The 26786-nt window shown below is 41.1% G+C and overlaps 2 protein-coding genes across 5 annotated transcripts in view; one reads left to right on the forward strand and one right to left on the reverse strand.

The window, feature by feature from the left end:
• LOC120716927 (von Willebrand factor A domain-containing protein 7-like) overlaps positions 1–26786 on the reverse strand; it is a 44258-nt gene that overhangs the window by 15922 nt on the left and 1550 nt on the right. The gene's annotated exons all lie outside the window — the stretch shown is intronic.
• LOC120716931 (prostaglandin D2 receptor 2) lies at positions 7285–24501 on the forward strand. 2 transcript variants are annotated; one of them, XM_040004655.1, is made up of 2 exons: positions 7285–7298; positions 19139–24501. In XM_040004655.1, exon 2 carries the CDS (start codon positions 22059–22061, stop codon positions 23403–23405), a length of 1347 nt encoding a protein of 448 aa, XP_039860589.1. In that variant the 5' UTR covers positions 7285–7298; positions 19139–22058; the 3' UTR covers positions 23406–24501. The 2 variants fall into 2 exon arrangements, with proteins under 2 accessions (XP_039860589.1, XP_039860588.1); XM_040004654.1 differs by lacking the exon at positions 7285–7298 and adding an exon at positions 18908–19055 and having other exon boundaries at positions 22042–24501.

Raw genomic sequence — 26786 nt, forward strand, 5'->3', positions numbered from 1 at the left:
AGGGATCTTATATCTGTTTTCACTCTTATATGCTTTTCATACAAGTTTCACACAAGACAGATACAAACTTTACAAGATTTATATATATCTTTTCCATATGGGAAGGTTTGGGTGTACTGCCCGGTTCGCAAGAGAGGAGTGTCCCCCAAACTCTGCAGTCACTGGCAAGGGCCGGCGGAGGTCGTGGAGCGGCTAACAGAAGTGGTGTACCGTATCCGCATGCCGGGCCTGGGCGCATGGTGGTGTTGCACCGGAACAGGCTCTCACCGTACCAACCGCTCGCTCCGGCAGACGCCGGGGCAGGGGATGATGGTGGCACCCCATGTTCTGACCCGAGTGACTTTTCCCCCGCCGGTCGTGACCGGCCGGTGCGCCAAAAGAAGGCACCTGGACATTTGCAGGACTTTGTGTGGGGTAATGGGGTCGTCGGGGACGACTGACCCCTTAGGTGGGGGCTATGTAGCGGGTCAGGGCTGTTCGGGGTTCTGTTTGTACAGTTATGTTTTGTTTATGTTGCCACAGTGACGGGTGACGCCCTCTCGCTGCGACGGTGTGTCCTTCCGGGGTCAGAGGGCGCCCTGTGTGTTGTTGTTGTTTTTTTTGCTGTGCTGTTGCCGCGCTAGCAGTTAGCTAGCGGAAGTGTTCTTCTGCAGATGTCAATAAACGGCTGTGCTCCCTGGCTAGCTCACGGGAAGCAAGACCAAACGATACCTCCGTCTCCTCCTTGTCTGAGCTCGCCACAGTACAGGGAGTGCAGAATTATTAGGCAAATGAGTATTTTGTCCACATCATCCTCTTCATGCATGTTGTCTTACTCCAAGCTGTATAGGCTCGAAAGCCTACTACCAATTAAGCATATTAGGTGATGTGCATCTCTGTAATGAGAAGGGGTGTGGTCTAATGACATCAACACCCTATATCAGGTGTGCATAATTATTAGGCAACGTCCTTTCCTTTGGCAAAATGGGTCAAAAGAAGGACTTGACAGGCTCAGAAAAGTCAAAAACAGTGAGATATCTTGCAGAGGGATGCAGCAGTCTCAAAATTGCAAAGCTTCTGAAGCGTGATCATCAAACAATCAAGCGTTTCATTCAAAATAGTCAACAGGGTCGCAAGAAGCGTGTGGAAAAACCAAGGCGCAAAATAACTGCCCATGAACTGAGAAAAGTCAAGCGTGCAGCTGCCAAGATGCCACTTGCCACCAGTTTGGCCATATTTCAGAGCTGCAACATCACTGGAGTGCCCAAAAGCACAAGGTGTGCAATACTCAGAGACATGGCCAAGGTAAGAAAGGCTGAAAGACGACCACCACTGAACAAGACACACAAGCTGAAACGTCAAGACTGGGCCAAGAAATATCTCAAGACTGGTTTTTCTAAGGTTTTATGGACTGATGAAATGAGAGTGAGTCTTGATGGGCCAGATGGATGGGCCCGTGGCTGGATTGGTAAAGGGCAGAGAGCTCCAGTCCGACTCAGACGCCAGCAAGGTGGAGGTGGAGTACTGGTTTGGGCTGGTATCATCAAAGATGAGCTTGTGGGGCCTTTTCAGGTTGAGGATGGCGTCAAGCTCAACTCCCAGTCCTACTGCCAGTTTCTGGAAGACACCTTCTTCAAGCAGTGGTACAGGAAGAAGTCTGCATCCTTCAAGAAAAACATGATTTTCATGCAGGACAATGCTCCATCACACGCGTCCAAGTACTCCACAGCATGGCTGGCAAGAAAGGGTATAAAAGAAGAAAAACTAATGACATGGCCTCCTTGTTCACCTGATCTGAACCCCATTGAGAACCTGTGGTCCATCATCAAATGTGAGATTTACAAGGAGGGAAAACAGTACACCTCTCTGAACAGTGTCTGGGAGGCTGTGGTTGCTGCTGCACGCAATGTTGATGGTGAACAGATCAAAACACTGACAGAATCCATGGATGGCAGGCTTTTGAGTGTCCTTGCAAAGAAAGGTGGCTATATTGGTCGCTGATTTGTTTTTGTTTTGTTTTTGAATGTCAGAAATGTATATTTGTGAATGTGGAGATGTTATATTGGTTTCACTGGTGAAAATAAATAATTGAAATGGGTATATATTTGTTTTTTGTTAAGTTGCCTAATAATTATGCACAGTAATAGTCACCTGTACACACAGATATCCCCCTAAAATAGCTAAAACTAAAAACAAACTAAAAACTTCTTCCAAAAACATTCAGCTTTGATATTAATGAGTTTTTTTGGGTTCATTGAGAACATGGTTGTTGTTCAATAATAAAATTATTCCTCAAAAATACAACTTGCCTAATAATTCTGCACTCCCTGTATGTAACCATGAATAACGTGTTGCCATGTCCACCAGGAAAGACTGGACAGTATAGATGTAAAACAAATATGCCAGCGGTTTATCTCAGTTAATGAGAGGAGAAGGCATGTGTTTGGCTCCTTCACATAGTGGACATTGAGTTGTTGTGTGGGACACCAGTAGTCCATGTCTGTTGCTGTAACAGTAGTTCATGTTTAGAGTAAAACATCCCAGCTCACTGACTTGATAGGGGCAAGAGTGTGCCTAAAATGTTGCATAATTTTGCTAAGAGATCTGTTACTTTGTGGTAATCTTAGATGAGTAGTTTTATGGACAAAAACCACCAGGTCATTCAGTGTTCCCTTAGTGCTGATGTATAAGAGATGTTGGTGTAGTATAACTGAAGTAATGTTGTTAAGTCCTTAAAGTCATATTCTTTTATTCTCATGAATGTATTTTAAGCTATTTTTTTATTTTTGTATGATATCTCATTTATATGGAATATGGCTGAAGTAAACTAAAGTATAAAATACTTAGTCAGTCATTTGTTTAATAGTAACTTAACATTATATAATTCACATATAAAACTATGAATTGTAATTTTAAATGGTTTAAAAGCATGTAGAGTAGCATATGTAGGCCAGTATATTTCTCCTTTTTTTTTTTTTTTATCAAAAAGCAAAGACGAAAAGGAAAAAAAAGAAACAGGGCAGGGTTCGGTGGTTGAATCATCCGTCCCCACCAATGCCAAAACCAAATCTACACCCTTGGCTTTGAGTCACTGCTGAACTGAAATTTGGGCCATTTTGCAAGTCTGAAGTTGCAGGTACTCTAGTACAGGTTTTACCTCTTTGTTTTTGAAAGCAGTCATCCCTTCCTGGTGTTGTTCATAACTTATATGGAGAAGAATTTCTAGGCACAGCCCAGTGGTGATTTGGTGGCCTGGGGTTTACTCCTACACTATTTGCAAATCGCGTTGCCTTTTGTTGACCTCAAGTTTACACTTGGGAAATTTGCATAGTGTAAAACGAAAATGAAAATTTTCTCCTCCATGTCTGAAAATGTAAAAAGGATTTAATGAACTTAAAGTGAGGGAAAAGTGACCCCATATGGAGAAGTTTAAGTGTCTCAGAGTCTTGTTCACCAGTGAGGTGAACAAGACTCTTTCAATTCAGTTCAGTTCAATTCAATTCAGTTTTATTTATATAGCATCAAATCACTACAAGAATTGCCTCAAAGTGCTTTATATTGTAAGGTAATGACCCTACAAAGATACAGAGAAAAACCCATCAATAAGATGACCCTTCATAAGGAAGCATTTTGGCAACTGTGGGGAGGAAAAACTTCCTTTTAACAGTAAGAAACCTCCTTGCAACTTGTTGTGGGTGAAGAGAAGAACACAGAACAAAAGACACGCTGTAGAAGATAGTCAGAGATAATAATAACTAATGATTAAATGTATAAGATAAATGTTTATATGTTAATACACTAGAAAGATGTACAGTGCTGCTGAGATGGTTACTTTTTTGAATGCCAGCACAAGACCAGCAGAGTTCTGTTAGAGTGAAAATGGCTCAGCTTGCCTGGACAGCTTTCTAGCAAACACAATATTAGTACTGAGGGAGATGCCCAATCTAATTCTGATTCCATATATTTTCAGTGAAAATGACTGGCATTAAAACTTTTTCTGTAATAGATGGCAGTCTTCCATTTGGTACTAATGAAGAAATAGGTTAAAAGGAGGTTAAAAATAGGGATGGGTATTGATAAGATTTTCATGATTCCGATTCCATTTTCGATTCTGTTTAACGATTCAATTCTTTATCGATTCTTTTTTTTAAAAAAAGGAGAACACTAAGGTTGATTAGCTTAGAACTTTGTTTTATATCTTCTCTTCTTTGTTTTATATCTTCTCTATATCTTCAGGAGTAACATGGCCTTACAAACCCAACAGTGGGATCTTAAGAGATCCACAGCCTACGGCTCTTCAATGGGGTGTCACAGGGTCCCCAGGAAAAAAAATTATAAATGTAAAATAATAAAATAAATATTCTTCTGTAGCAATAACAAAGTATAACATAAATTATTTAGTAGCAATTACACAAGAATATCCAGTAATGTCCCTGCCTACAATTAAACACATTCACTTACCTAAAATCGGGGGCATCTGCTGTGGCAAATGGGTGCAAGCCTTTGACCACAAACTTAGTCACTGCTCGGTGACATTCGTCTATCCTGGCCTGAAAAGAGACGCTACTGGTAGACTGCAGTGAGAACTGCCAGCATCTGAGCCAGCCAGACTCTGTCTGTCTCTCTCATCACGGTCACCTAAATGCAGCGCACAGTAATGGCAGGTTTTGTAATAAGGCAGATCGCGCTAACATAATATGCACTGTTGTTGATTATTTATCTGCCGTATTAACGGGAGAGGACGTGCAAACGTTACTGCGGCTGCTGGGTTGAGATTCACGAGTCCGGAGCGGAATTAAAAACATGACATTCATTTAAGGTTATCATGTGTTTTGTGAGCAAATGCGTTTGCATATTCGTAGTGTTTCCTCCCTTAAATTAAATATCTACTTTTCAAGTATTGCAAGTTGCCCTGTTGTCATCCGTTCTCTTAAAGTATAATCAAACTTTTGAGCATTAGGCGCCGTGTTTCCTGCCAGGTAAATGACGCTCCGCAATGTGGTGACGTCATTCGGGGCAACTGGGATCGATAAGGGAATCGTTTGCAAAACTGGCAAACAATTCCAAGAAATTGAAACAGTGGGAACCGGTTCTCAACAAGAACTGTGTGGTGCAATCACGTGCAGAGGGGGGGGGGGACTAGAGGGGCTTGAGCTCCCGCCCCTTTCCTGATGGGTGCCCAAGGTGCCCTTTTGTTGAGGCAACTTTTTTTTTTTAAAATATTATTATTATTTTTTAATGTGTGTGTGCGTGCGGAGTCCTGTCTGTGCCCCTCAACAATAATATTTAACTATTAATCACAGTTTTGCTAAATAAAAGGATCTGGCTTGCATCAGTCACATGATCACATTTAACCAATGATCGCCCTTGACGGCAGAACGCGCTGGTTACGAGCCGGGAACGAGCTCACAAAGAGCACGCGCATTTGTTGCGGTCTGGAGCTGTAGGAGAAACACAAGTTAACTCAGAGACACAGACTGATGCGACAAAACCAGTAAGTAGGTGTACAGCGTACACTGTAGTGTGTAGCACCCAGGAGTATTAGCTTATTATGTACACGTTGGTAAGTTGTCTTGTTGCAACTGACGAACTGAAACAAACGAGCGTGCTGTGTGTGCAACAGCGCGACAGACATTACCTGTCCTTTTATTAACTGCACAAGTAGTGCTGGTCATAGCTGCTGGCTACCTGTGTAAGGCTGTCATGGGTCTGTAGTTCTGTCACCGTTTTAGGGAACATATTTAGTTTTAAAGTAAGTTTCCGGGCTTTTCCTGCCTTTCTGGAGGGATTATATTTCACTAAAAACGATCTAATATGCATGTCCACATAATTATGCATTATTATAATATTTTAAAAAACACACGCTGTATTTTAAAAAAACATACATTAAGAAGCAGATTATATTAGATTTATATTTTAAATAAGACAAAATTTGGATTTTACAGCAGTAAAATGATTGTATCTCTACAGTTTAAAAATGTAATAAGCTTTGCCCCTGCACAGAGTGGATAGTGAAACAAATAGAATCATCATAATGACATTATTTCATATTTATTACTTCCCCCTCCTCATTGCTTTATTATTGTAGCTCTAGTAATAAATATGTAAGGATTCTGGATCAGCACAGTGATGCCCATAATATATACAGTATTCTGAAGAAGGTCTAAAATGTCACTGTGTGTGCATGCATGTGTGTGTTTTATTTAGATGGATTTTTAAAAATAAATATTACTCATGATATAACATTGTCCAGACATGGCTGGTAAGGACATGAGGAGGAAACAGTAGGAGCTGTGTGAGGCTACTAAAGGCAGTGCTATAACATTTTTCTGTCATCATTTAGATTAAGTGCAGGAGTTGTTAGGTGTGGATAATTAAATTATAGTTTATTGCAATAGCAAGTTGTGCCTTGTTCTCAGATGGACAGCAAGTGGAGAGTGATATATGAAATGATGGGATGCAAGGAAGAAGAGAAGCAAAGAGTGATTCACAGGCAGAGTCTAAATTATTTCTCACAGTTTTTTGTTGCCTTATGGTTCCAAGCGCTGTCACCAATCTTTGCATTTTGTTATTATCTCATGACACTTGTTTAATCAGCTACCATGTCTCCTATGGACTTTTTAATGTCTACAGTCTCAGATCAACACAGCCCTGCCCTCCAGCACTATCCACAGCAACCCCTCAACAGCAACATTGTACCCATCAGGTAAAGCATCGGCTACGTTTGCTTTGCCTTGTTGCCCATATTAGATTCTTGATGAATGTGTGTTGTTGTTATTCAGCCTGGTTCAATGTGCCCCTTTTTAACTTTGAGCACCCGCCCCTTTAAACCTCTCTGCACGGCCCTGGTGTGGTGATGTGTGGGTGCTCATGTGGTGATAGGGTTTGCCAACAGGGGGCGCTGTATTTGAGAGGGCTCATGAATGCCTCCAGGGGCATTGCCTCCATAAAAGAAGACTGGTTTGTGAATGGTAGTGATGGCCAAATGAAGCTTTCTGAAGCACTGAAGCTTGTATTGAAAAATGGTTCATTACTCGAAGCTTTTCAACACAGTCCTCTCTGGTGACGTCTGGTGGCCAAAAATTATGAAGAGCAGCTTGAATCCACAAAACAAAACCAACTGTTTCATAATGATTTCTCACTCTACAGAGTGGAATTCTGTCTGATATTGGGCCACCGTTGTGTTGCTTTGAACGTGTATTTTTGGTGTTAAAAAAATGTTTTTTATTTGTTTCATAAATAATTTTGACCACTAAACTTTCCTTGTTCAAACATGCACCATGGTGTGGTCTTTCTTTGCTTGTGACTTCTTGATGTTGGTAAATACAATAATTGAAAAATACCACGTTAAATATAACATACATATAATAATGCACATTATGGAGTATGCTTCTGCTGTGAGGTCCTGCCTCGTGTACTTATGCAATTAATCGCTAGACGGTTATATTTATAAATAATATTATATTAGGGAAATTTTCCCAGACATATTTTTGACCTGGGGGTAGAACTGATTGTGAACTGGAAAGGGAAAATGCTTATGAACTTGCAAATTAAAAACATTATGCATTTAAAGTAACCCTTTTTCATTTTTATTTAAGAAGAAAATTTGTTCTAGTGTGCGATGGCCGAACCTGTTCCTTTTCGTGCAGATAATTTCTCCTGCCTTAAGAAAAATCCCTTCACATGGCACAGAAGAGGCTGGAGTGCAGAGAAACTGGTAGAGATGCAGTTATACAGTCTACCTGGGCCCCACAAACTATCAGCTAAAGAGAATAAATACATTAAATTGCTGCACATTTTGTAGACTAACATTTTAAGATTATTTTAAAAATAAAATATATCTTTTCATAACATTAAATGTTATGAGTCAAATGGAAGTCTTTCTAAAGATATTTAATGATATTTATATTATGAAAAACAGATTTTTGACATTTTTAAGTTTTTCCCGTTTCCAGATAAAATAAACACGCACATAACAAAAGCAAACAGCCAGAACACAAAGCTGGAAAACCCACCCGATTGACCAAAATCAACGAAAAATACTCCCAAACAACAGAACCTCCTCTATTCCTCGCTGGCTCCAAATCTCTCAGTAGAAATATCAGTGGTTTGCTGTCTGTCACCATCAAAATCCCGCGAATGATTCACCTGCTTATAAACCATTGAATCAGATACTGAAGCAGTTAAGTTCTAAATGAAGTTTCGGACGTCACTGATCACGTGACTCTGGCCAAACGAATCAAGCTTCGACACAGTGCTTCTGAAGCAGTGTGTTGATTTTTTTTGACACGCACCGGAGCGTCAGCTTCAAGCGAGCCATCACTAGTGAATGGTGAATAAAATGTTTGGAGCAGTAGCTCACAAAAGACAAGTGGATGCTGTGTTATTTTTCAAAGCTCTACGAAGACAACACATGGTACCAGGAGTAAAAGTGGGAGAGCGGAAGCGATAGCAGCTCAAAGTTCTGTTTGAGATGGAAAGTTTGAAGCCACCGGAAGGACTGAAACTGGTGGGGAATGTGGACAGCAACTGGCGGTGTTTTAAGCAGCAGTTTGAGCTGTACATGGCTGCCATGGGACTGGACTCTAAACCCGATGCCAGGAAAATTGCATTGCTGCTCACGGTAGCTGGTCCTCAAGCCATTGAAGTCTTCAACACGTTTGAGTTTGAGGAAGTTGGTGACAGGAATAAGTACGACAAAGTGGTTGAAAAGTTTGATGCAAGCTGTTCACCACAGAAGAACACAGTATATGAAAGGTATGTTTTCCGATCTCGGATGCGGCAACCAGAAGAGACTTTTGATTGCTTTGTGACTGATTTGAAGCTAAAGGCACAGTCATGTGATTTTGGAGAGCTGAAAGATTCTATGGTTTGTGATCAAATTGTGTATGGGATCCATGATAAACGGACTAGAGAACGGCTGCTCAGAGATTCCAAGCTAACTCTGGATGAAGCAGAAAGACTGTGTCATGCAAGTGAGTTAGCCCTGCAGCATGCAAAGACATTTAATGAGACGAGCGTCGCTGCAGTACATGATAGTGCAAGAATAGCTGTGGTTAAAAAGAAAATGAGGAAGAATATGTCGCAGAAGCCCAGCAAAGAGGATACAGTGTACTCCTGTAAGCGATGTGGTAGCAGACATGAACCTAGACAGTGTCCAGCTTATGGCAAAAGATGTTTGAAATGCGATGGAAAAAATCATTTTGCCAAACAATGTCTGTCGAAAGCCAAATCCAAATCAGTGCATGTAGTTGAAGAGACTGACTTAAGCTAGACTTTCTTTGTGGGCATAGTGTCACTTGAGGATGTAAAAAGTGAGCATAACGAAGCAGAAGACAGTGAGCGACAGAGATGGGCAGTAACGCGTTACCTGATTACTTTTTTTCAAGTAACGAGTAAAGTAAGGGATTACTATTGCAAAATCGGTAATTAGATTACCGTTACTTTCCCGTAGGAACGCTGCGTTACTGCGTTACTAAAACCGTGATTTTTTTGCGAGAATGTCTCACGACAGTGACGGAAGCGAGTGCGCCGTTAGTGACAACAGCTGTGTGCAGATCAACAATGGATCACATATCGATTGTGGGAGAGAGTATGAGCGTGCAGCGTTTAAAGCGTGGAAGTACTGACCTTACTTTGAGTTTGATTCCATAAAAAGTGACAAAAACATTAGCGTCCGTTGTGCGTGGGAAGAAAACTTCTTTTTACAGCGAAAAAAACCCCTAAACTTCCAAGCAAGCACCGAGTGCGCAACGACATAATGGGAAACTCACAGAGAAACTCGCGGATTCTTCAACTGACCGCGGCACACCTGCACCAGGGTAAACCTATACCTCAGTCCTGCTTTACAGGTGAAAATAGAGCAACAGGACCGCTGAGTCTTTGACTTTATTTATTTTCTGCTGTGTTTTACTTGCATCTATTTGAAAGAGTGAGTGTAAACACAAAAAATATTTTATTTTATGTGCTGGAATGTGCAGAAAATAGGTTTAAATGTTAAACTAATTTATTCAAGTCAGAGAATGTTGCATATAATTAAATTTTTGCTTGATGCATAAAGTTAAAAGATTAAAACTGATAAAACAAGTTAAAAAAAAGAGACTTTTCCATTTGATTACATTTTGTATGATGGATTATGTAGAAAAAGTAGAATTGGGCTGAAAGATCTATCGCTTTATCACCTCTTCAGGTTGTAAATCGTGTTTTTAAAAAGTAACTAAGTAACTAAGTAATTAATTACTTTTGAAAATAAGTAATCAGTAAAGTAATGGGATTACTTTTTTAATCAGTAATTAGTTGCTGATTACTTTTTTCAAGTAACTTGACCAACACTGGTGAGCGATGCTCAGATTATGAAGACACGTGGATTGTTTCACTCCCAATACAAGGAACTTTGGTGGCACTAAGGATTGATACAGGTGCACAGGCGAACCTAATCAGCATGACAGAGATCCATGCTATGAAACCAAAGCCCAAAATAATAAAGAAAAGAGTACCTCTAAAAGACTACAATGGAAAGCATATTGAGAGCAGTGGTCAATGCAGGCTTAAAGTGACAATAAAACATAAAGATTATGATGTATTGTTTAATGTCGTTCCAGAAGGTCGTGAGGCTCCTTGGCCTCCCTCCTGCTGTGTGCCCAGCCCGGAGGCTGCGGTCTGTGACCGGCTCCCGGTGCAGACGGCTCTCTGTTATAATGTTTCCTCACTTGGCTCATGCGAGCCCAGCCCAATTTTTACTCTTTAAGTGTGCGCGTGTGTGTATGTGTGTGTGGGTGGGGGGATATATGTGTATTGAGAGTGTGGGGAGTGCGTTGGAGGGTGGGGTGGGCTGCTTTTAACTATGTAAAGCACTTTGTGCTATATTTTTTCTGTATGAAAAGTGCTTTATAAATAAAGATTGATTGATTGATTGATTGAATCACTGCTGGGTGGCGTGACATCCAAAAGATTGAACCTAGTAGAAAGAGTGTACCACATCAGCTGTCCAGAAACAGAAAGTGGACAGCGAGGAGCAGTTGACTCCATTGTACAGCATTATGAGGATGTCTTCAAAGGTTTGGGATGTCTACCATGCAATTACAGTATCCAGCTAAAAGAGGATGCAAAGCCAGTGATCCATGCACCACGTAGAGTCCCCGCTCCACTGAAGGACCGTTTAAAGAAAGAACTTAACAGGATGTTACAGTTGCAGGTCGTTACAAAAGTGGAAGAACCGACTGCGTGGGTAAACTCAATGGTGTGTGTGGATAAAAGGAATAAAAACAATGATTTGAGAATATGCATGGACCCTGGCGATTTAAATCAAGCCATAAAACGTGAGCACTACCAGATACCAAAGCGTGAAGAGATTGCAAGTGAAATTGCAGGCGCCAAATACTTCTCAAAGCTAGATGCAGCACAGGGTTTTTGGCAAATAAAGCTGGATGAGAAAAGTTCAAAATACTGTACTTTTAATACACCTTTTGGCAGGTATAGATTCCTCAGAATGCCATTTGGCATAATCTCAGCATCTGAGATTTTTCATCGTGCCATGGACAACATGTTAGAGGGTTTACAAGGTGTTCGCTGTTATGTTGATGATGTGGTTATATGGGGCTCCACCCTACAAGAACATAATGAAAGACTGGTGAAGGTGCTGCAGCGGATGAAGGAGAATGGATTAAAGCTAAATCGTGACAAGTGTCATTTTGGTGTAAAGCAAATAACATTTCTGGGAGACAAATTCTCTGCTGGAGGTATTGAGCCAGATGAAAGAAAAATAAAAGCCATTGAAACAATGCCACGCTCGACAGATAAGAGAGGTGTGCTCAGAGTGATGGGAATGATAAACTTTGTAGGAAAATTCATACCTAACTTGTCAGTGAGAACATCAGCACTAAGGGAGTTACTTCGTGATTCCATAGAATTTAAATGGTCAGCGAGGCATGAGCAAGAATGGAATGATTTAAAAACCACACTGACAACGTGCCCAGTGCTTGCATATTATGATCCAACTAAGAGTCTGAAAATCTCAACAGATGCCTCAAAGGATGGGCTTGGAGCTGTTTTACTTCAAGCTGAAGAGGGGAGCTGGAAACCAGTTGCTTATGCTTCTAGATCCATGACTAAGTCTGAAACCAGATATGCTCAGATTGAGAAAGAATGTCTTGGGCTGGCATATGGACTTGATATTTTTCACTGTTATGTTATGTTACAGGGGTTGCTGTAGCTCAGGTGGCAGAGCAGGTCAGCCACTAATCAGAAGGTCGGTGGTTCGATCCCAGGCTGCCTCCTGGCTGCATGCCAAATATCCTTGGGCAAGATACTAACCCCATGTTTGCCTACTGGTGGTGGTCAGAGGGCCTGGTGGCGCCAGTGTCCGGCAGCCTCGCCTCTGTCAGTGCGCCCCAGGGCAGCTGTGGCTACAATGTAGCTTGCCATTGCCAGTGTGTGAATGTGTGTGTGAATGGGTGAATGACTGAATGTAGTGTGAAGCGCTTTGGGGTCCTTAGGGACTAGAAAAGCGCTATACAAAATGCAGGCCATTTATGGTCTTCCTACCTTTACAGTTGAGACAGATCATTGTCCTCTGGTGTCAATCATTAAGAAAAATCTGAATGAGATGTTGCTGAGGATTCAACGTCTCATGATGAAACTGCAGAGGTACAGCTTTGACTTGATATACACACCAGGAAAGCATTTAGCTTTAGCAGATGCACTGTCGCGAGCATCAGAGGTGTGTCACGCAAGCTCCACTGAGGAAGAAGTAGACGATCATGTTAATATGATAGTAGAGTCTCTGCCAGTGTCTGACGCAAAGATAAAACAAGTATGTGAGGAGACAGCTGCAGACAGGGAGCTGCAAACGGTGATGGAAAATATCCAAGGAGACTGGCCCAAAGGGTCTTGTTCAAAGTATTATCATGTTAGATCAGAGCTCAATGTGGTAAATGGACTGCTGTTGAGAGGCAATAGGATTGTGGTACCACATAGTCTGAGACATCTGATACTTCAAAGAATACATGAGGGACATCTGGGAATAGAAAAGTGTAAAAGGAGGGCTAGAGACACTGTGTACTGGCCTGGCATTAATAAAGACATTGAGACCATGGTCGGAAAGTGTGAAACATGTAACAAGTTTCAGAGCAGACAGGCAAGAGAACCCATGATGATTCCTGAACTTCCTACAGCACCTTGGAGGAAAGTCGGAACAGATTTATTTCATTTTAATGGGAAAGACTATCTGTTGGTGATAGATTATTACTCTAACTTTCCTGAGATTGCTCTGCTTACAAGTACAATTGCTAATAATGTGATCACACATGTGAAGTCTATCTTTTCCAGGCATGGAATACCTGAAACTGTCATTAGTGACAATGGTCCTTGCTATAATTGCAAAGAATGGCAGAATTTCGCAAGAGAATATGGCTTTAAACATGTCACATCAAGTCCTCAACATCCACAGGCAAATGGCAAGGCTGAAAAAGGAGTGCATATCATCAAGCAGCTTCTGAAGAAGGCTACAGACAGTCGATCAGATCCTTATTTAGCTCTGCTGAGCTACAGGACTGCTCCTCTTGACTGTGGTTTATCCCCTGCAGAATTGCTGATGAATCGTAAGCTACACACAACTTTGCCCTGCTATGCAGAAAGCAAGCAGAGTGAAGGAATTATAAAAAAACAAGAGCATCTGAAATGGAAACAAAAACTGCAATACGACAAGGGAACAAGAGCACTTGGATTGCTTGCAAAAGGACGATGTAGTGAGAATCCAAGATCAGAATGCATGGAGCAGGAAAGCCATTGTTCTTCAGGAAGCAGGTCCGAAATCATATGACGTAAGAACTGAAGAAGGTCATGTGTTCAGAAGGAACCGTCGCAACTTGCTGAAGACTAAAGAGACATTTCAGGAGGAACAAGGACAGGAGAAGTATGGTTAGAATTGTTGTGGAAGCCATGCAAGTTCACGGGAAAGCTGTGGTTGTATTGCTTGGCAGCCAGTTAAACTTTCTGAGGGGGAAATGCCAGCTTATTTAGAGGAAAGAAAACAGCTGTGGAGAGACCTGATAGGGACGACTTCATGTGCCTCGCATATATTTCTCTACGGCAGCTTATCAACAGTTGTCCCTCACTTTCAGTAGCTGAAATTCAGAGTAGTGGCCATTCTTGTCTACTTGGAAAGGTCTTTTAAACCACTTTTACAGGCACAGGCATTGATATCAGTGAGCGCTTAAGTTAACCCCTCATAATCAAAGGCATAAAGGATTGTTAATTATTTCTCCAGTCAGAAGCTCAAATGGAAACTTTTGTATGAGGACACTTCTCCAGCAGATAGAAAGTGAGGGAGTTTTGACCAACAGCAAGGTTGGCACAGCAGACATACTTTTCATGATGAAGTATTACAAGGAAAACGAAGACTCCCTCTTTGACTTAGCAGATGTAATCTTTTTCCATACAGCTCTAGGTTTAATGCTGTTGCTCACTGTCATGTTTTTTGGGGGGTTTTTGTTACATAAAATGTCTTGGTCCTTTTTCTGATAGGAAACATCTGGCAGGAAACATCTACCAGGATGTCTCTTGGGGCAGAGGACAACCTGCCAATGACGCCAAGGCTTGTTATGCTTGGTAAAAAGTCATTTATGAAATAGAGCTGATTAGACAATATTACAATTTCTGTTTGGCACAGGAGCATTTCGTGGAGACAGGTATCCAGACTCTGTTTTGTTAGCTCACATCTCTCTAATTTCCTTTATAAACCAAGGTTGTTGGACCTGTGTCTCAGTGAATCCAGCAAAGTAACCATCAAATTTCACATTACATATTACTGATCAACATGGTAGTCTAGCTACATCAACAGCAGAAATACTGAATTCAATACTGTAAAGTTTAACAGCAGCACTGTTACACCCCGGCCTAGGCAACCGGAGTGCAACACGAAAAAAATAGAAATAAGGGAAAAAAGGCCCCCAAGCTCACTGCTCTTAAGGAGGGCAAACTCATAAAAAAGACTAATATGGGCTTCCACAAAAATAATCCCAAAAAGAAAGTATCGACAACTATTGTCTTTAAAGCAAAATACGATATTTATTTACACCAAAACACAAGGCGCCAAACTATTTACAACGGGGGGGAAGATCGCGACCCTGACACACTGAAACACAGGGTTTAAATACCTAGAGGGAGCAATCAGGAAATGGACAACAAGAGGGAAACACAGCTGGGGCAACGCTTACACTGACGAGACAGGGACACGTAAGTTGCACACTAAGATAACACAGACTTTCAAAGTAAAACAGGAAACACATAACAGTCACGCCAAAACAAAACGCCTAAAACAATACACTGCCAACGCCGAACCGTAACAAGCACAAACTAAAAACTCCAAAATAACCATACAGCTGATGCAACTCTGGTAATTTAATTGGGCTGACTCTTTGTTAGGTGTGTTTAATGTGCAGAATAATTCCCAATTATGTACAATCATAATATGTTAAAACGGACTTATGTACATAACTAGTAGCTCAGTGTTCCAACATTCGAAAGAAGGGACTGCTATCACAGCTAGAGATTGACGAGGTACAACATAAATGCTACGGCAAGGAGGAGTCAGGATGCCAGGTCAGGGGGGAGATATCATCACCCCCACCCGAGATTGGGTACATAGCCCCAAGTGCGATAGGAGAAGGATCGTTGAGTGCGAGAGGAACTGACCTGAAAAATAGGATCATGGCCAAGCTTGAAACCTGGATCCCCCGTAGCCGGTTACCAAGATTACGTGAAGTACCCTCAGAAGGTCTGCTAGATGATGTTAATGCAGCACTACGGACGATACCTACAACCACGATTACCGATTACCGACACTAACAAGCTGATCTACAATACGGCAGCAGTGATCAGTGAGATGCTTGGCTACAAGTTGAACAGCCACAAGGGGCAGTACCCTCCATGGAGAAGGAGGCTAGAGAGCAAGATCAAAGTAGCACGGAGGGAGGTTAGCCAACTCGGCAAAGAAGGTGCATAAGAAATACAGCAAACTGTCCATACCCGAGGCCTTGGAAACTGCCAAGCAAAGACTCACAGCCTTTGCCAGCCACTTGAGGAGGTACACCAGAGAGATAGAAGGCAGGAGAATAAACCAGCTGTTCTCCACAGAACCAGCAAAGGAACAATAAGAGAACAGCACTACCAAGGCTGGAGACGGAGCAATACTGGAAGAGCATATGGGAGAAGGACGCAACCCATAACGGCAATGCTCAGTGGCTAGTGGATCTGAGGGCAGACCATAGCAACCTCCCTAAACAGGGTCCAGTAACCATCACAGTGGCAGATATCCAAGAAAGGGTCTCCAGTATGAAGAATTGGACAGCACCAGGGCCCAACATGGTTCACGCCTACTGGCTGACTGCACTCCACGAGCGTCTGGCAGCACAAATGAACCAGCTGCTAGTTAACGAGAGACACCCGGAATGGCTAACCGAAGGTCGGACGGTCCTGATCCCCAAGGACCCCAAGAAGGGACCAATAACCTGCCTCAGTACTACATGGAATCTCCTGTCAGGCATCATATCGGCTAAGATGAACAGGCACATGGGTCAATACATGAGTGGGGCACAGAAAGGGATTGGCAAGAATACCAGAGGCGCAAAACACCAGCTACTGGTAGACAGAACAGTCAGCCGAGACTGCAAGACCAGACTGACCAACCTGTGCACTGCCTGGATTGATTACAAGAAGGCCTATGACTCAATGCCCCACAGCTGGATACTGGAATGCTTAGAATTGTACAAGATCAACAGGACCCTAAGAGCCTTCATCAGGAACTCAATGGGGATGTGGCGTACAACACTAGAGGCCAACTCCAAGCCCATAGCACAAGTTACCATCAAGTGCGGGATCTACCAAGGAGATGCTCTGTCCCCACTGCTGTTCTGCATAGGCCTGAACCCCCTCAGTGAGATCATTAACAAGACTGGCTACGGATACCAACTATGGAACGGAGCAGTTGTCAGCCACCTCCTGAACATGGATGACATCAAGCTGTATGCCAAGAGTGAACGAGACATCGATTCACTGATCCACACTACCAGGCTATACAGCAATGACATTGGAATGTCGTTCGGACTGGAGAAGTGTAGTCGAATGGTAACAAAGAGAGGGAAGGTAGTCAGAACTGAGGGGATTGAACTACCAGAAGGCAACATTGCAGACATAGAGGACAGTTACAAGTACTTGGGGATCCCGCAGGCGAATGGGAACCATGAAGAGGCCGCTAGAAAGGCTGCAACCACCAAGTACCTGCAGAGGGTCAGGCAAGTCCTGAGGAGTCAGCTGAACGGTAAGAACAAGATCCAGGCCATCAACACCTACGCCCTGCCCGTGATCAGGTACCCTGCTGGGGTAATAGGCTGGCCAAAGGAGGAGATAGAAGCCACTGACATAAAGACAAGAAAGCTCCTTACCATGCATGGAGGGTTTCACCCCAAGTCCAGCACCCTGAGGCTGTACGCTAAGCGGAAGGAAGGGGGCCGGGGACTGGTGAGTGTCAGCACCACAGTCCAGGATGAGACAACGAACATCCAAGAATACATTGGGAAGATGGCCCGAACTGACCGAGTGCTCAGTGAATACCTCAGGCAGCAGAAACCCAAGAAAGAGGAGGGAAACGAGGAACCATCATGGAAGGACAGGGCCCTGCACGGTATGTACCACCGGCAGATAGAGGAGGTGGCTGATATCCAGAAATCCTACCAGTGGCTGGACAAAGCTGGACTGAAAGACAGCACAGAGGCGCTAATCATGGCAGCACAAGAACAAGCTCTGAGTACAAGATCCATAGAGGCTGGGGTCTATCACACCAGGCAAGACCCCAGGTGCAGGCTGTGTAAAGATGCCCCAGAGACAATCCAGCACATAACAGCAGGGTGCAAGATGCTAGCAGGCAAGGCATACATGGAACGGCATAACCAAGAGGCCGGCATAGTGTACAGGAACATCTGTGCCGAGTATAACCTGGAAGTCCCAAGGTCAAAATGGGAGATGCCCCCAAGGGTGGTGGAGAATGACCGAGCTAAGATCCTGTGGGACTTCCAGATACAGACGGACAAAATGGTGGTGGCTAACCAACCGGACATAGTGGTGGTAGACAAACAGAAGAAGACGGCCGTAGTGATCGATGTAGCGGTTCCGAATGACAGCAATATCAGGAAGAAGGAACACGAGAAGCTGGAGAGATACCAAGGGCTCAGAGAAGAGCTCGAGAGGATGTGGAGGGTGAAGGTAACAGTGGTCCCCATGGTAATCGGAGCACTAGGTGCGGTGACTCCCAAGCTAGGCGAGTGGCTCCAGCAGATCCCAGGAACAACATCGGAGATCTCTGTCCAGAAGAGCGCAGTCCTGGGAACAGCTAAGATACTGCGCAGGACCCTCAAGCTCCCAGGCCTCTGGTAGAGGACCCGAGCTTGAAGGATAAACCGCCCGCAGGGGCGTGCTGGGTGTTTTTATATATATATATATATATATATATAAATTTTTTACAAATTATATATGTATATATATATATATATATATATATATATATATATATGTATATATATATATATATAAAATTTGTAAAAAAATAAAAAAATAAATAAAAAATAAAATATATATATATATATATATATATATATATAAAAAAAATCCCCGAGATACCGTAAAAGAGGCTACAGTTAATTACCATAATTTGTCCAAGAGTATTATACCACAACAGCAAAAAACGGTATCATCCCGGTAACTTACCGTAACACGGCGGAATGACTCTGGCAACAGTGACACCAGTATATTACTGCAAAGTGGAGACGAAAAATCTAACAGTGTGTTACACCCACTGTGTCATTAGACATTTTTTCAGTGTATGGGGTGGAGCAAAGGGAGGTATGTCAGCATTCATCTCTGTGTGTCTGGGATTCAGTAGGTGTCTCTAGGACTGGAAAGTACTATAAACTGAGAGAACTGAAGTGCTGAGTAAGAAAAGTAGGCTCACAAGAAGTGCACAACAGAAATTTTTGAAAAGTTTCAACTTTCTATTTCTTCTGTGAATCTGACCAACTATACAGGTGAGTGTTTTCTACAATACTAAAGTTTAGTTATGAGTACAAGTTATGTATGCAGTCAACTATTGCTCAACAACAGCAAGAAGTAGAGCAAAACCATGATATGTTTGGTTTTGAGCTTGTCACCTGTCTCTTTATACATTTAATTTTAGCAATGGACAGTAAATCTGATATATGGATTATTGCACATTTAGTTAGCAGGTTTTTTGGGGGGGTTTTTTTTTGTTTGTTTGTTTGTTTTTTAAAAGGCTACACTTCAATGTAATTTAATTCATTGAGACAAAGGTGTAACTTGGTTTTATGGCCAATGTAGAGGCTGTATATTATGTTGCTGTTGAATTGAATTGCTGTTACTTAATAAAATATGACCTGACTATATAGAGCACACATAAAGCATAAGAATCAATAGAATTCACATAAAAGTGTAATGTGTAGCATCTGTCAAGTAGTAAAAATAGAAATAATTCCACACTGATAATATGCTTTGACATAATAGACTCAATGTTCATAAAAGCACAAATCTCTATTTTCATAATCACTACAGCTGGTACGAAAGCAGGCAGAGTTGCCTGGTGAAATTGTTCTGTCTTGTATTAGATGGGCCTCTCATAATGTAGGTATTCAAAGACTGAGTTCACCCAAGTTCTCCAGAAAGAAAGAAACATGCATTCACGTCAGCATTGTGTCTCGTTTTTATCAACTCATCCGTCTGTATTCATGTGCAGACTTGGTGTTGTGTTTACCTCATCTACATCATGAGTGCAGGGATGTGACTAAGAATGTAACCATAGCTAAGGGAGAACAATGTTGCTTTGAATTTTATACGTGAATAGTCAAATGTTTTTATTATAAAAATCTCAACCCATATTTCAGTGCCTGTAAAATGTCTGGAATCTTTTAGAAAATAAGGGAGAAATAGCAACAGTAGAGAACAATTAGAACAGGCAGAAACTTAAAGTTCATATTAATAGTGTTTTTCTTTATTTTACCTCCCTTAATGTTCAATACTAGAACTACTAAGAAGCTACTGTAGTAATCAGATAATTTTTTATTAGCCTCACTGTCTCTGTTGTAAGGGCATCACTGCTTTGTGTTACTCCCCTTAATCTAATCTAACAATAAATACTTGTGTTAAAGCTGAGCCACAAATTATTCAAATGTATCGGCCCTAGGATTTTTTTTTCCTTTGAAGCCAGGTGTATTGGAATTGGAAATCCATAGTTCTTGAAACAATGTGGCATGTGGTAATCAGGGGGAAAAATGACTCTTCGTTTAAGACGCAGTTATCTTGATTCCATTTACTACTTCATCTACTTCCTACTTGCGTAAGTACAGTGATCCTGGTGTTAACGTGCCAGGTAACTGTCAGTGGGTTTTGTGCCTGAGGTGCAGATCATGTCTTCAGTCATGACTTTAAATAGTTCCTAACCGTTCACACTTACAGGAGAGGCTTACAACCTTAAAGTCAAATCTCTGATGAGACAAGCATATAAGCCACAACTAATCTTTGTGAGGAGTGAAGTGATAACGAGTGTCTATTTCTCTAATTTGAACATCATATCTCATTCACGCACTGTGAATTATGCAGTCATGATCTAGCAACTTCATAATCATGTCCATTTTAAGAAATGACCCTTAAGTATGTTGATAGTAGTAATATCAGGAAAAAAGAAAAAGTGATTATTTGATGTTTTCCCTTGTCTTTTACAATTTTAAAATGACTTTTATAATGATTTATCATAACATTAACAACAATCACTTGAAACCTTAAAAATGGGTGTTTTGAATTGTGTACACAGTATGGTAATGTTTTAAAACTGAAAAGTGCCTGTACATTTAAGTTTTGGCTACCCTTATGTCTTTAGAGCAAAGTGTATATTTCACTGGAGATATTATGGGCTGATAATGACAGGCATCCTCACAGATTGTTGGTATCTCTGTTGTCTCCTATGGATTGTCTTTAACTAAGCATGTGTAGTTGCCCAATAGATGGTATGTGGCTAGTCCACAAAAACAAGCTTTGACATGTTTCAAAGAGACTGTGTCGCTGTTTTTCTTATTTTTTTCTCACAGCGAACTTCCATGACAGTTATGGTGAAAGGTAACTCTAGTCAGAAAACGATGCTTTAATTTGCAAAAATATTACTACCCAGTGATTTACTATTCACCAATAATCATATTAGTCATAATGCTGAAAGCAAAGTATGTAATTGCTCAATAAAAACAAAAAGACAAACAGGCAAGAAAAGTGGAATCAATGCACCTTAGGGTGTGGGAGGAGTGTCCGTGGTAACCACAATCACATAAAAGTTTCATAACATTATGTCAAGAGGATGCACCTCCCCAGCACATTTATCTGTTGTGCCAAATCAAAATCATGAGTATCAAAAGGGGAAAAGGAATCACTAATGCAAAACCACAGGGACAGTTGACAAATCTCAGCTTATTTTTCACCTTTCCAGCAAATATGCTAATTTTTTTGCCTTCAACAGAGCTTGTATATATATTTTTATTCAAGCTCTTGTGAATATATGTTGTTTTTAATTTACCTCAACTCGTTCAAAACAAACATTTAAAAGTGAAACCATAATTCAGTCCAGCAGGTGTCACTATAGCAAGTGCTGAGATCCAATACTTCTCTCTCAGAGACAGCAACTTGGATAGATACTCCATGTATGTCTGGCTATAACATACGTGGAGTATGCGGCAGCCGGGTGTTTAGCTATGAAAAACTCCATGTTCCCAGTGCAAATTGCTGTTTTGTGCTTTGAAATGTGTTGTTTGAGTATCTCTTTGCTTGTTCAGCGTAAGCTTGCTCACAGGGGCATTTAAACACATAGATTACTTATTACATTCTCACAAAGATGGATATGAGATCAGGAAAGTAAAATACCTCCTGACCTTTTGTAAAACAAATGGTACCTGCGTTAAATCTGACTTTAACTGGTTATTCATAAGCTTCGTGTCTGTGTCTTGTTTCACTTTTCAGAAAAAATAATCTCAAACATGTCCAACAAGACAAATGTCTCAGAGGACCAGGTTTTCTGTCCCCAGCTTGAGATGATGAGGAGGCATGAACTTAATAACAACACACAGGTCAATCTGACTGTGGTTTGCATCCATGGACTGGTCTCTGGCCTGGGAATTTTGGAGAATGCCTTGATCATCTGGGTGGTGGGCTTCCGCCTAAGACAACGCACCGTGGCCTCCATATGGGTGCTCAACCTGGCCCTGTCTGACTTCCTGGCTACCCTGACGCTTCCCCTGTTCACTTTATACCTAAACTCTGGTCACAGCTGGGAGCTCGGCAACCCACTTTGCAAAGTGCAGACATTCATCTTTTTCTTCAACATGTTCGTATCAGCCTTCCTTTTGGCAGCCATTTCGCTGGACCGCTTACTTCTGGTCACCAAGCCAGTGTGGAGCCAAAATCATCGATCAGTAGCAGGAGCGTGGAAAGTGTGCATATTGGGTTGGCTATGGGCAGCAGCTAATGCATTGCCATATTATGTTTTCCGCTCAGTAACTGAAACGAAGCATAAAAGAAAGTTGTGCTATCACAATTTTGCCATGTATTCCTCATATGCCACACCTGAGAGAGACTGTAACATGAGGCAGTGGACCACAGCTATCTCCAAGCTGCTGCTGGCATTCATATTGCCACTGGCAGTGATTGCAGGAAGCTACATCAAAATTGGTCTCAGTCTGAGGAGCAGGAACAGGAGGAGGAAGCAGAGTGCCACTAGACTAACTGATGATCTGATTACGTTAAACAGAAATCAACAATCAAGAACTACACATGGAAGAACTGCAGCCACAAATAAATTATCTCTCAAATTTCTAATCCCTGGTCCATCATTAACCACTAAAGAAGGCCCCTTGACTCCTACCACCCCTAATCTGACGAGTCAGAGCCAGCTATCCCAGAGTTTCACTAAAATGGTGACATCTGTGATTACAGCGTTTGCACTGTGCTGGGCTCCTTATCACATCTTCTGTATGATTGAAGTGGCAGCCCAATATAATATGGAATATCTCAAACTAGTGGAAGTAGGTCTACCTCTAGCTACAACACTGGCATTCTTAAATCCACTACTGAATCCTATTCTCTATGTCTTCAGTTGCCCACGTTTCTGTGTAAGAATACGGCAGAGTCTGGGAGCAGTGTTTGACGGACTGGTAGAAGAAAGAGGGGTGTTACTGATGACCCCAGGAAAGAGTTTAATAAGTCACATTAGGAGGAGGAGCAGTCGAGATGTTGGCCTAAGAATCCCAGCATCACCCTGTCAGTCATACAGTAGCCAGCCCATCGTCTCACCAGCTTTGCAGGACAATATAGTGGAGCATAGCTGAGACATCAATTGATTTTTGGCTTTGTGCCTCGGGAAGTGCATGAATTACATTTAATCAAGCACACGTGCCCTACAGGTACTGTAAGACATACACTATATTACCAAAATTCTACTATCCAAATTATTGACACACTCCTAAAACATGTGGAAGAGTTGAAGCTGTTATAGTTGCAAAGGGTGGTCCAACATCATCAACTTAAGTTTATGTGTTTGTGAAGGCAGACAATCAATACTTTTGGCCATATAATTCAATTCAATTTAATCTATATAGCACCAAATCCCAATAACAGTTGTGTCAAGGCCCTCCCAATAATACAAAGAAAAGCCCAACAATCATATGACCCCCATGAGTAAGTGCTTTGCGACTGTGAGAAGGAAAAACTTCCTTTTCATACAATTAAATAACAATGTGTAAATGTATGGTTTGTGTTGTGTTTGTGCAGCAAACTATAGTTATCCATATGGTACGGTGCTTTGTTCCTGACTGAAATCACTGCTCACACTGTTGCTGAAGTTTCAACACCTGAAACTAAACATTTCCATGTTAACATCATTGATTGTCCCACCAATCAGTGTTTTGATTTAGGGCTGTAAGAAGAGTAGTTCAAATGTGGGAAATGATACATCATCAACAACTATATAGTTTTGTTAGTAATCAGTGAAGTTACATTTCAAATGTTTTTATATGGCCTTTTAAAATTGTACTACATTGTCACTACTACCCCTGAATAGCGACCCTATAAAGATCAATACATCAGCTTGTGCATGTGACTGAAAACTGGAAAATGTATATCCTTCTGATTTAGTGCAAGACCATGGCGATTTGTAGTTAGCTTTCCCGAGCTCTATCATGAGGTCGAAATTCAGTTTGTACCGTACAAAATATATTGTTCCATATCCTGTCTCATGTAAAAGTTACAAAATCTTAGCATTTATGCACAGCGTTTAACATTGTAAATGTGTCAGTGTTCGAAATTCAAGTATTTTTATACTTATCTTTTTATAGTGATGTATAGCTGTTTTAAATGTTTTAAATAAAAAGCTGTAATTGTTTGTATCACTTTGGTGGAACTTTGGTATTAAGCTCATAAACATTTTTAAATGACTGGATGAATTTAGAGTGGAATTTAGCTTGTTTGTCTTTTCAGTCACTTTATTAACCTTTTTGTAAGAAGAAAAGATGCCATAGATAGATGGCCCCGTACTGCCAATTCATACTGTACAGCAGCAGTCCCCAACCTTTTTTGCGCCACGGACCGGTTTATGCCCGACAATATTTTCATGAACCGGCCTTTAAGGTGTCGCGGATAAATACAACAAAATAAAACTAGTACCGGTACCGAAAAAAAGAAAATTTATTCATAACACACGTGAAAAGACCAAGGAAAACCGAGTAAACGATAAAAATAATAACAAAATAACGCTGAAAACCGATAAAAACCCTGAAAAATATTGTACTAATTTCACACCTGAGCCTCAACTCTCGCGGCCCGGTACCAAACGACTCACCGGTCCGAGGCCCGGGGGTTGGGGACCGCTGCTGTACAGTTTTTAGACACCAGAGGGCAGGGTAGCACTGATTTTGAACAGGAGCCATGAAACCACAATGCAGGATTATGCTTTTCAGGTCCTGTCCTCCAGTAACACTTTAAATCTAAACTGCTGATTGCCCAACCGCCTATCTGAGTGATTGGATTTGATCATATCTGATATCCATTTTGATTGACTATCTCATCACTGCAATAGCAATTGTCTGCTTTCATCACACTGAGCTGAACACAGACTAACGTATAATGTAGGCCACAGAAGGGTGGGATTACCATAGAGGTAGTTGTAATTTGAAAAGAATATTAGACAGTGGAGAGCCAGAATATAAAGACAGAGCAGGATTAAACAGGTCAGGCAAGCATAAAAAATTCCTCTTTCCCCTCAGATTTTCACTTTGAACAGATTATCATTCTTTCTCCACCTCTGCTTATGACTCACTTCTTTTTTCCCCTTCAGTAATCATCTGTTTCTGACTGCATGTTTGCGTTGATTTCCAGCAATGATTTATTTTGCTTTGTAAACGATAGAGTAAAAGAAAAAGATCACAGTAAATCAAAGACACAGAAAAAAGAAAAGAAATGCAAAAAAAGGAAGACTCAGACAGGGACGGAAAAGTGTTGCCTGAGCCTGGCATTTCGTTTATTAGTTTTACAATACACAGGGTTGCAGAACAGTCAAAGTAATTACTAGCATGAGGGGAAGTAGAGTTTCTTCTGTATTCTGTCTATTAAGTAATTTTTTATTATCTTTTTTTTTGTTGCCCAATATTTACATTCTGCTTATTTGATAATACTTTGTATATTTGATTACTTTACATATTTTTTATTGTTAGCCAAATAGTGTGTTTTGGGTTTGTTTGGGTTTTTTTTCTTGGTAATTGTAAAAATCTGAGGAAAGCATGAATAACCCTGAGTTATTGATATTTTACAAAAACTGTATATCCTAGTATTTAATCCACTACTGTGCTAACAAATTAAATTTCATATTCCATCTAAGTGATCGAGTGTTGAGTGGAGAGAGGGGCTAATCTTTATAGTCTGAATATCTCTTTAAATTCTCAATAATTCTCAGTAATTGTCAAAACCGAGAGATGTGAATCTAAAGATGAAAGATATAGAAGTAATAAAGATTAAGGGGTACTGACAGTCAACAAGAGACAATGAAACAGCAGGCCAACAGTGAGAACACTCGCAGCATAATATGCAGCAAATGATATTATCGGAGAGATTATATAAAATCTAAAAAAAAAAAGAGAAGGATGAAAAAGAGTATGGTGAGGTTAAGTATTGCTTTAAAGTATGTAATGCACTGCTAGAGCTGACAGATGCTGCCTAGAGAATTAAGCAAAGCTGAGGTTTATCACAGTGAATTTCCCATGACCATCATGTACTTAAGTGTATGCCTATGTGCACATTGGGTGATAAAGGTACAAACTGTCAAATTCATATGTCTATACAACAGTGCCTCAGCCTTGGGGATAAGGGGAAGAGCTCAGAGTGGAGCTAGTGGTCCTCTGCAGCCCAGACACATTGGTGAGATAAAGCATTGCCCCTCAGTAATTCAAAGCAGATGATTGGATGTATAACAAAGTGTTCTTCAAAGTATTTCTAAGCATTAGTGTAGAAATTTCCAATTTATATGGCTTTTTTGGCCGTTACAATGTGAGGAGTGTCTAGCTGCTACCAAGAACCTCAAATCAAACTGTTAAGAGCATTTTTCCTTTAAATGAAAAAGTGTAAATTTGGTATAAGATACAAACCAACTAAATACTCTCAAATCCCAAGAACGTTAATATTTACAAACAAGATAACACAATACAAAAGAACAGGTGACA

The sequence above is a fragment of the Simochromis diagramma genome, unplaced genomic scaffold, assembly GCF_900408965.1.
Source record: "Simochromis diagramma unplaced genomic scaffold, fSimDia1.1 OVJJ01000487.1, whole genome shotgun sequence".
Classification (NCBI taxonomy): domain Eukaryota; kingdom Metazoa; phylum Chordata; class Actinopteri; order Cichliformes; family Cichlidae; genus Simochromis; species Simochromis diagramma.

Bases quoted from the DNA above. Each gene is read 5' to 3' on its own strand.
- LOC120716931 (XM_040004655.1), top strand. From the start codon at position 22,059: ATGTCCAACAAGACAAATGTCTCAGAGGACCAGGTTTTCTGTCCCCAG.